This window comes from Salvia hispanica, chromosome 1, assembly GCF_029641045.1.
Source record: "Salvia hispanica isolate PSC_SH4W2 chromosome 1, Shi_PSC_v1, whole genome shotgun sequence".
Lineage (NCBI taxonomy): Eukaryota > Viridiplantae > Streptophyta > Magnoliopsida > Lamiales > Lamiaceae > Salvia > Salvia hispanica.
The window spans coordinates 29,744,029-29,755,847 of NC_142692.1; the positions used below are offsets into that span (position 1 = coordinate 29,744,029).

The window sequence follows — 11,819 nt, forward strand, 5'->3', positions numbered from 1 at the left end:
AGGTTGTCAGAATATATTGCAGTGCAAGTGCATAATATGGAGGAATTTATTCTGTAGCTTCCAGGAAACACTAGAATCCAGTTGCTTCAGACAAGAAATGACAAAAGATGTTAGTGTTATTTAGTTTTATTGATAATACTATAGTTCAACTTAATTATCTATTTTAGTTTCAAAATATGCCAAATTTTAAATTTATTTAAAACGTGTACAGACTGATGGGCCTTGCGACGATGTAAGCCCATTAGAGCTCACTAATTTAAAGGGGCGGCCTAACTCGTAAACCCAAACGAATTTATACAATCTATTTATGCCATTTCAATATTGCAAAGATAAAAAAGAAAAAATAGCATCATGTGATGTGGGTTTCAATCTAAAATGAATCGTAGCATCCAGGCAAAGCAATGGAAGTAGACTTTTAAACCATCTAAACTACTCCTATGATCAAATGAAGAACATATTAGAGTCTGTTGGAAGGAAGATTTCCACAAATCAAGAATTGATCTCCTGCAATCACAATCAAGGATTGATATTGTAATTAGTGAATGATTTAAATACCTTGTATAGAATATTAGGTTAGCATGATTAATTATAGCTTACCATATATTGGGTGATCATATAGTCTATAAAAAGGCATGTAATTCTTCTCCATTTGAATAACCTAATACGATGAATTCTCTTCCAGAAACCTTATGATTCCTTTAAACAGAGTCGGTGGTGTTTTATCAAAAGTTTTTGTTTTGTTTTGTAATAAAAACCCATAAATTCAACAGCAAAATTCAGTAATGTCATGCTTGATGTCTTATGCGGCCGACATCAGTCAGCATCTGCCGCTTTTGACTACAAATCTACAGTGCCACTCTCATATATCCTTTGTTGACAATTTCTACTGCGATCAATGTGTGACATAAATGAATCTATTACTGCCGTGTCTGCAACACTATAGAGTATAGAAGCATCAAGTTGGGGAAGAAATTCGTGAATGCCGCAACTCACCTTTCAACTTCCCACCATTTCACTGTGCATCATGCACCTTCTTGCATTTATTTGTCTTTACAATTGCGGTCATACTTTAACAAATTTTAGATACAATTATAGGTTAAAATAGAAGCTAACTAAAATCTAAAAAAAAATTACAAGCATGATGCATTTCAATTGCTGCCATTGAGCATATATATATCCTTAAGTTGTAGGGATGGTGACACTTAGACAAAAGTTTCCGTCGTCTAAATTTATATAGCATGATATTTTATGATAAAACGCTGAAAGTTTGAATTTTTTTAATTAAAATCAAAGTTTACAACTTTTTTGGACTAGACACAAAATACTAAAATGGTTTGAGTTTACAATATTAACCTTAATTTTATGTAATGTTTTTTGCTGATTAGTTTTGTTTAATAATATAATAAATTCAATAAATAGAAAAACAAAATAAGTTTAAGAATATTTATTTGCTTTAGAATGTGAGGTAGAATTAATTAATCTTCAAAACGACCCATATATAGTGAAATCAACACTGCAAAAACAATCATAGATATGCAATTTTACTTGCGTTGGAAAAGTTTCAAAAATATAACTGCAATTTAGGACGTAAAGATTAGTTGAGGATCAAATGAATTTGAATATAACACTCGTATAAATTAGTTGGAGATGCTTTTATAAATTATTTAAAACCTGGAAACTAAAGTACATACCTATACTTACTAAAGAGTTATTCTTAAAGTTGAACGTTTTTGGTGTGTGCAAGAAATTGAATGTAGCTCCAAGCTTAATCCGAAGAAGAAATAAAAAAATGAGTACTGCCTGTGCCCTGTGGAGTAAGATGTGAGTAACCTAAGTGCAGTGATCCTTAACTTCCTGGAGACAGATTACTCACCTCAGCTATGACTATGTACCAGTTTAGAGGTGGTGGAAACTTTTATCTGCATCTGCGACTGCATTAATCCCTGCAACAATGAGTTAGTTGTGCCTTGGAAATCAGCTACTCCGGGGCACTGCACGTGTAACCAAATATTCACTATACTTACCAACATTATTTCCAAATTAATATTACTGTATTATTATTATTGCAGTCAAACTAGAAATCATCAAGCCCATACCTCTCTGTTCATTTACACTTCTACTTCCATCAATTGTGTCCACTATATGGATATTAATCAATTACACATGTCGCAACTTAATATTTTAAGATACTCAGTATTCTGTGTATGTAGTGCATAAGGCATAATTAACACCAACCGAATTAACCCCCTTTTATTTAATTTACATGCACTCACACTCTTCAAACTCAAACATTAATTAGATGACGGAAAATAGTTGTGCCGCCTTAATTGTTTTCATGATTTCATCTACATCTAAATATTTCCTTTCTTCTCATTCATTCAAGATAATCATATTCTTACATGATACTAAAGTGATTTTAAACGATTTTTAGACGAAATCATTGACATTATTAAACTTAGTAAAAAAAATGAATATTTTAAAGAGAAAGAGGGAAAAGGCAAATTTTATTCAAGTTTGAAAAAAGATAAAGAAAATGAGATTGAAAGGGAAGAATTAAGTAGTAAAGTTTTGGGGTTTTCATTAACAACTCATGCAAGTCTATACAAAGCATAAAATGAAATGAAAGAAGAATGAGGAAGAAGAAGGAGATGGAGATTGTAATGTAACAAGATTAGATATAGTCCATGAAAATGTAGCACAAAAGAATTCATGAATTTATACATCCCTTGCTGGATTTAAAGCTGCATGCTTAGCATCTTCTTAACTACTTAGTAATTAACCAAACCAACCATGAATTGAAGAGAAGAGAAAAAGAAAGAAAGCAATTAAGAAGAGAAAAAAAGAAATGCAAATTGAGAGAGAGTTTTCAAAATTCAGAATGGAGGGCGACCTGTGGCCCAAAACGCGTCCGCCGGCGGCATTTGCACCATATTTTGAGGGTTTCCTTGAAACAGATTCGCGTTCGGATCACTCATCATCTGCTGCTGCCCTTCAGGCGCCTCCTCTTGTTCGAGCGGGAGGCGCTCGTAGGCGGCGTTCCCGAAGGAGGCGGCCATGATGACGACGGGGCCGGAGGCGAGGAGGGGGCCGACGACGGTGCCGCCGACGACCTGGCCCTGCGAGCCGGCGAGGTAGATGGCGAGGGAGGAGGCGGCGGGCGGGGCGGGGGGAGGGAGGAAGGAGCCGGAGAGGGAGAGGATCTCGAAGCGGCCGTGGAGGGTGAGGACGGAGGTGGGCGCGGCGGGCTGGCGGAGGGTGACGTTGGTGACGGTGCCGGTGCCGCTGAGGATGCACACGCCCCTCTGGCGGCGCGTGGCGAAGGTGGAGATGCTGTCGTGGACGTCGCAGCCGCTGGCGATTTCCATCACGTGGGATCTGAGCGCGTTGGCGCTGTCGCGGGTGATGATGATGGGGGGTTTCGGCTTGTTCTTCGACCCCGCCGGCCGCCCCCGTGGCCGCCGGGAGACCTCCGCGTCTTTGCCTTCGGAGGTGGCGGGGTTGTCGCGGTCGCGCTTTAGGCTCAGGGAATGCTTGTTGTCGTCGTCGTGCTGGAACTGTTGGTGCTGGAGCTGGAGTTCTCGGGCGTGGAACGGCGGCGGGAGGGGGCGCCCGTGAGCTACTTGATCCATTTGCCGCGATTGATTATCCCTCTTTCTCTCTTTAACTCGATTTCTTCACCTAGAAATTGGTAATTGTGATTTGAGCCACAATTTGAAACTGAATCGAGACCAAATTCTTCAGCTGATCGATCAGCATAAATGTGATATTGATCAATCTAGTTTAATTGAAGGAGAGAGGAGAGAGGAGAGAGGAGAGAGAGAGAGGGGTAAGGGTTATAAGTTATAAGTTTTATAATATGATGTGTAGAGGAAGGGGGTTTGGGGGGAAATGGGAATGATGGTTGCGCATGGGCGGTGCTGATGGGGCCCTCCTTTGTCTACAAAACCCTCATCGCACACAATTTGAGGATCTCTGCATTTACTCTTTGATCCACCATACTTACTCTTTTACTACTTTCCATCATTTACTTATTACTCATATTCTTCAATTAAACTCACACGCTTATACTGTATACTGTATACTGGTTCAAATTTTTATCAGGCACTGAAAATATTTTAATCTCCAACTATTTGGATAATGATCTTTACCTATTGAACAATCTTATATCTTTCCATTTATTACACGAGATAGATAATATCCTCCTTGAGAGACTTGGATACGATTCACACAATCGAGTCGCCGATCTAATAGTTGAAGGGCGTGATTCATGATCTAAGGTGTAGTTCAACTTGAAACATGACATCTATAATTTTATAGGATTAAGATTGAAAATATAGCCCAAAAAATATAACAATATGTATAAACATAAATCGAAAAAGTTTTGCAATTTTGATAGGATTGGCATGAAATGAGTTATACTATGGAGTATCATTTAGTATTCAATTTTCATTACTTTTTCATACTTTTAAAAGTTAGTAAAATGTTTTGGTTATATACATGAAAATATATTTTGATTCATTATTTAAAAATTATACTCATTATTTTATTTTATTTATTTTACTTTTATAAATTTACTTATTTAGGAAAAAAATATATTATCGTCACTCCATAAGTTATTAGTTTCGAGTCTAAATTTGTATGTATATTTGCTTATTATAGATACAAAATTATCAATAGCGATATAGTAGTATTAGTTAAAATATTGAGTTTGATTGGTCTGACGGGTTAATTAACACAAAATCCGAATGTTTAGCTAAGATTATGGTTGACAACTTACAACCCAAAAATATTATAATCCAAATGACTTGTGATTGAATAATCTTACAATCAAATACGATTTGGCTAAACCTGTGTTGGTTGGCTCGATAGATATTCCTACTTATGGACATGAATTCTGATATAAAAATAATACGATAAGGTGATCGATATAAGGAGTATACCTTCTATATAAAATAGGGTATACCTTCTATATAAAATAAGGGTTCTTTTTCTATTACGAGAAGGTTATATATTCAAACCCCTTATTTTATCTCTTTATGCGTGTTCAAGTTATATAACATGTCCGAAAAGTGAGAAAAAAAAATGGAGATGAACTAGATCAACAACAACTCCCTCTCTAATTATTGAAGTGGCAAAATACATATATGTCATTCCGTCAAATCGAGGTGTAAAATAATCATTGATTTGAAATGTGTCATCTCTCATGTATATTAAACAAAAGACAGGCCAAATTTTAGGGTGTTATTAACAGATGATGATGTTGAAATACGATGCATAATTAAACCATGATTCTTGGCAATTATTCGTCGTTTTTGACAATGCCGTCCTCATCATTTTCTCAAGCACTAATATTTATATATCAATCGTTATCAATTTACTATAATTAAAGAGTGAATTTTCAATTTGCAATTGATTAATTCCAAATTGATTTGAATGATAATTTTGTAAAGTGTAAATTGACTGAAACTTAGGTCAAAATTCTTGCAATAAAACAGAAGGTTCATTCTTTGCGTGCATGAAGTAGTGGACTTGGAGAGAGAATGTGTGCTAATTTTCGTATTTATTTTAATCTTCATTCCCCTTCCTTTTTTTTTAATCCAAAAATTGAATAAATTAAAAATATGCGTCAAACTTAAAAGGATGACTAGATCCTTTCTTTAGAAACAAAGGCGAAATTTTATAACTAAACGGCGTTGAAGAAAAAGTGAGCAAATTTAGGTAATTATACTGGAGGGCGATGGAATATGTATCACGAGGTAGCCAACTTAAATCCCATGATCACTTGAACTGCCATTCTTGCTTGAAGGAGGTTTAAATGCAAACTAGTTATTTCCATGATCAGAAACAATAGATTTAACATAGTTAAAAAATTTGAATTCAAGTGCGAAACTATTACTATCGTTTAGTAATTAGGGCTATCTAATCGTTAATAATAGGATAAAAGGTTTAGGGTCATCTGCAAATAATTTATGACGGTCGGAATATAGACGTGACGGTTAACATTACGCATCGATTGAGTAACCAATGTGTAATTTGGATAATCGACATGTAATTTCGTTTGTCATATGAATATTCTGATTGCATGAAAATTTTACAAGACATTTTATATTTAAAAATGAAGCGATTGATACTAAATGTTAATTACCTAAGGAGTGGGACATTTTTGGGAAATGTTCAAATGATGAGACAAAATTGACCGTTTACCTTTTATATCACCAACTATGGTAAAATTCTTAACTTTTAATTACATGAACTTGAAATTTATTGGTGGTAAAAAATTATGAACTTTGATAGAGTTTGAGATTTCCGTCTATTGACTTTAGTAAAGTCGAATCACATGTGACTCGTTGGTTGACTTGGGTGAACTAAAAAGATGGGAAAAGCAATGACATTGTTCCAAATAGTTTCAACGATGTTATTTTATGCAAACATTTCGATAAAACATCGTATCAAAAATATTCCATTAAGTCCACCAATAATCATCCTATTTTGAAATTTTCTTTCGTCCATCAATAAATGTCTCATTTGCTTCTTTTTTTTTTTTTTTACATTTAACTCAAAATTCTACTAATTTTTTCTTACTCACATTTAATATAAAAAGTAGGACTCATCCTTCACTATCTTTTTCTTTAAACCTTCTATTCGTAGATGGAGGGAGTACTTTTTTCGTGTTTTTAGATGAAATTTCTTCTTATTCATAGACAAAATTTAGGATTGAGAGTTAGCTATCTTCATCGAATTTCTTCCTCTTCTTCGTTTGGGTTCGATATGGTAAGGGCTTAGAATCTAATCGATATAGGCCCCCATATTATATTGTAGTCTACTATATAAAAGTAAATGATTTCATTTTCAATACTCCCTCCGTCCCACAAGAATCTGCACTCTTTCCTTTTTAATCCGTTCCACAAGAATATGCAATTTTTAAATTTGGAAACTCTTTTTCTCTCTAATGAGGTGGGACACATTCTCCACTAACAATACTTTCATTATTTTTTATTTCTACCTTTCTCATACTTTACCAATTTTGCATTAAAACTCGTACTGAACCCAAAGTGTATATTCTTTAGAGACGAGGAAGTATTAAATATTGGCACGGGTCAGATAGAAACTAGCTAATCGGTCAATTATTTATCTTTAAAGACCTTCATTTTAGCCCCAATGGGAAGATTTGAATTCGTACACTAACGAGTGGAGTAGTATATTTATATAGTCATCATAAATAAAATAGATTAATGAGTGTAAAGGAAGTAGAAAATGTAGAGTAACCAGATGTATGATAAGTATAGGTTTGTTGAGGTCTCAGGAATATGGTGGCGTTGTGTAGTTGAATGGAGCCAAAATGAAAGAAAAAAGACGACAAGTTAGGTGAGTAGAGAGAGAGAGAGAGCACATGTTATGGGGAATTGGACCTAAAACTATTGCTTCTGTTCAAAGCAGACCGTGTCTAAAGGGCGACCTCCCCAATCTCGATCTATATTTCTTTTATATTCTCTTTTGTTTTTGTATGTCTAATATTCGAGTTTTCACTCTTTTTCATGGTTATTTATACCTCTTTCATAACTCTTTCACAATTACTATTGACCATCTCGGTCCCATGAGGTACTACATCCCTTCTTGTATAACAGAAATACTTCTTTTCGATATGAAGATTAAGAAAAATGTATTAAGTGGATAGTAAATAAAACTATTGACCATCTCGGTCCCATGAGGTACTACATCCCTTCCTGTATAACAGAAATACTTCTTTTCGATATGAAGATTAAGAAAAATGTATTAAGTGGATAGTAAATAAAGTAAGAGAGATTGATAGATTATAAAGTAAGAGAAATGATTATTTTCTGCCAAAAATAAAAATAATTTAATTATTTTGAATCTTCTCAAAATAGAAAAATAACTCAATTAACATAGAACAAAGAGAGTAACTTTTTCACAACTATCCTCCGTCCAAAAAAATGAATAATTGGAGTGATATGGAAATTTAGAAAAATATTATATTGTGTACCAAGTAAAAAAAAAATGAATAGTACGTAGTATATTATGGTAGAGATAAAAGTAATGACAAGAGTAATAATTAAAAGAGAAAATATAGAGTTTGATAGGAGTATTAGAAGTGTGACAACTTTATGTGATACAAACGAAAATAAAATATGACATATTTTCTAGTATGGAGAAAGTAATACTCCGTACTTTTTACGAGCTATGTGATGTAATTCTAGTAGACGATGCTGAAAATTGCTAACTGCCTTAAAATTACTTGAAATTTGCGTGATACCGACATAATGGTTCGAGAAATCAAATTCATTTTATTATTTGAGGAATCAAACCCAACCAGTTGACTTAAAATTTTCCATCCGGCATCGAGTAAAGGACGAAATCATCATTTTATTGTTTTTTTAGCATTTTTATATTTTTTTTTTAATTTCGTTTTATTTCCTTTCGAATGCCTAAGGTTTCCAAACCACTATAAATAGTTGATTTCATTATTTTTCAGTAAGTCTTGATATCATTGCTAATTTTTGGAATTCAAGAAACTAGAGTTTATGTTTATTCTTTATTGGTCTAGTAATTCTTACGACGTGTTTAGATCAATTGGTATCACGATCAAGGTTGATTACCAATGACTGAATGTGGATGTGACATTTTCCATGGTAGCAGTCCTGGTAGGGGATACAAAGAGGATCCCATAAATGAAGACGCTTCATGACAACAAGATCAGCGTGACATCGAGAATGAACACCGAAGGCGACAGGTTTAGGCACTTCAGCCACTCTTGCACATTTGAAGAACTTGGCCGATGCAAATTTGCATTTAGATTTATCTAGTCATGACGATTTTGACATCGAAAACTCTTTCGCTCGTGCGGATGAAAAAGTTATGCAACCACAGACACAACCGATGATAACTTATAATTAATGTTGGGTCATCGATGGAAGACGAACAACTTAGTTTTGCGGATGATATCGGGCGCCTAGGAGAGACATTGATAAATGATAAGAACTTTTATAAAACCGCACAAAGGAAAGTATTATATCTTCTCTAGCTCCGTGCCTCCATCCGTCCGTCTGCCATTAGGAATCCAGGTTTCCTATTATAGTCCATTTATGATTAGTAATTTCGGTTCATTTTTACTACAAATGGTAGGTGGACCACGTACTCCAATAACTCATTTCAGAAACACTTTATTATAAAACTAATTAAAAATGGGTCTCACATTTTGTTTGTATTTCTTAAAACTCGTGTCTAACTCAACGAGACTATGACGGTGGATAAAGGGAGTAATTAATTACTATAATCAATTCAAGAACTCCAACGGCTCTATTCACTAGCTAGCTTATTTCCTGCTTTTTGTGATATTTGTAAGTTGATGTTTGTGTGGGAAAATCTGTAATAAAACTAAACGTATAAATTATAATCCATTTTTATAAGTTGAATTTGATATTTTCGATCTTTAAAAAATCCCCAATAACCAGAGGGTAATGTCTGTGTTACACTCGAAGACAAACTTAAAGACACCTATAACTCCATAAAATAATGAACAATTAATAATGCGTGTGTGGTAATAAAAAACCAAATATCAATTTCTATGACAGTCAACTAATCGCCATGCTCAGTTAAATTAATTATTTTTCTCGCATATAAGAAAATTATTTTTTCTTTAATAAATTTTTGTGATACGGAATTTGTGGTTGCAATTGTATTCCAAATGATTGGCTTGTGCCCAAACTGTATCTCATGTCGACATCAATATTGCTTTTAACCGCAAACTCAACCACACTAAAATAATACCCCTACTAGTACTCATAACAATGATCTTTTAGTTAATTCTATGTTAAGTTAGGATTCATATAATTAACAAAATAAATACAATTGTGTAAAATAAATATTGTCAGGTTGTTTTCCCTTCTCTTACGGAGAGTAACATTTTTGTTATCATGCCTTAACAAGTTAAAATTAAATTAAAGATCCTGCTAATAATAGTTAGCACGAGGTAAAATAACAAGATTTTTGTTAGACCAGTTCACTTTACAAAATAATTGTGCTGATCATGGCTTAAACGCTCCTCTTCATTCTTCTGTATTTCCTTTTTCTCAACATATATAGTCTTTCTTGTATACATATATACAACATGCCCGCCCATACTCATAGTAAATCCATTTTTTTGGAGTCTTGTGTTACATAGTAACATGAAGAGGTCATATACATATGGATTTAACGTTCCAGCGAATTAGGGATTCGTACATATAACGAAACATCGAAATACCACGCAATCGAATTGAAAAATATCGAAAAATACCAAATTTTCGGTATATCATAAAATTAAAATGTCATCATCTCAACTTTATTCTTTATACTTTGTTCTCCCTTCATTCAACTCATTAACTGAAATTGCACAAAAATTTGTACCGAATAATAACTGTTCCATTTAAAGTGGGGCAGGTGGTGGAATATTTAATACTTCCTCTGTTTTCTCTGTTTTGAATAAGTTCCTAAATAACTTTTTTTTTCCATAATAATTCTCATTCAAAAGTTCAAAGTATAATTATGACATCCTTCCTATATTCCTTTTATTTAATATTTTTAAAAATTTTGGTAATCATTGTAAATGTGTCTATTTTGAAAATAAAAAAGTAAAAAAATGTAAATTTTAAGTTAATATTTGTGAATTGACAAATGGAACACTTATTAAAATCTTAACCTAATTGTTTGTGAAATTTTGTGGCGCGGAGAGTTCAAATAAGACATACTACTACATGTGCGGCAGCCTTCCTTTTTAGAAGGAAACAAATAATTATAAAGCAACTTTGGGGTTTGTGCAACCTTATTAATTAATTGAATGTTATGCTTATCTTAATCAACTCTTTAATTTGATGGATTCCATTACCTTCACCACATTAAAAAATTAGCTTAAGCTAGGTAATCCTCGGTGGAAATTGGACCACTTGAAACAACAGAGTCACTTTCATGTGATGTGCACATACCATTATTTTATATTCTCGAGATATTTACCCCTAATTAACTATCCGATTAATAAAAATTCACAATATGCAAGAACACAAGTTAAGTCACTATACGAACCCGGAACACAACAAATTTGATTTATTTGATTATTAATTAAATCAGATCTGAATATCTTTAATTAATCTGGAAGAAGAGATGAAACACAAAATGTGACTCTCACGAGACAAAGACCCCAAAATTATTTAATTGATTAATGGTGTGGGCACTAAACGCCAAACTTAGGCGAAATTTGCAAGATAATGCGATGCGCCTTATTCCGTGGTGGAATGACGGAAAAGCACCTCGGGTTTTCAAACAAGTTGGGATTTATTAATGTTAATTGCAACTGTGATTGGAGGGTTTAAACTTTAAATAGCTAAGAGCCGACCGAAGTTGAGGTCAGCACGTGATAAGATAGTGATCTGTTTGGAATCTCTTTTAATTAGTCATCTTTCCACTACTTGACTGCATAATGTCAACGCTTTACTCAAACATAAAAACTCCTTTGTTAAAACTTAAGAAGTTATAGAATGTGACAATTTACGTGCATAAAATGATATTTCACTTACATACTAGTACTATGGTTTGATTTTGTTTAATGTGTATTTCGAATATAATGCCATTTAAAAAGAAGAGTTCTCAACTTCTATAACTAGCTATTAAAGGTGTCAAACTGTCAATGATAGAAAACTAATTAATTGGTAAATTATGGATACATAGGAGTGTTGAGCTTGAGCCATAAATGTATGATAGCATCAGATGTTTAAGTGGGAATCATTCTTATTGTTTGATTGTGAGAACCATTTTTAGTTATTGAATTA

General features: G+C 33.6%; 1 protein-coding gene across 3 annotated transcripts; it reads right to left on the reverse strand.

The window, feature by feature from the left end:
• Positions 1 to 1,610: 1,610 nt before the first annotated feature.
• Positions 1,611 to 3,847, reverse strand: LOC125223325 (AT-hook motif nuclear-localized protein 22-like). 3 transcript variants are annotated; one of them, XR_016134714.1, is made up of 3 exons: positions 2,891 to 3,847; positions 1,874 to 1,991; positions 1,611 to 1,807 (listed from the first exon to the last, which is right to left on the reverse strand). XR_016134714.1 is itself a non-coding variant. In XM_048126419.1 (3 exons), exons 1-2 carry the CDS (start codon positions 3,627 to 3,629, stop codon positions 1,897 to 1,899), a joined length of 786 nt encoding a protein of 261 aa, XP_047982376.1. In that variant the 5' UTR covers positions 3,630 to 3,847; the 3' UTR covers positions 1,611 to 1,807; positions 1,874 to 1,896. The 3 variants fall into 3 exon arrangements, 2 of the variants coding, with proteins under 2 accessions (XP_047982376.1, XP_088919399.1); XM_048126419.1 differs by having other exon boundaries at positions 1,874 to 1,943; XM_089063273.1 differs by lacking the exons at positions 1,611 to 1,807; positions 1,874 to 1,991 and having other exon boundaries at positions 2,656 to 3,846.
• Positions 3,848 to 11,819: the final 7,972 nt, after the last annotated feature.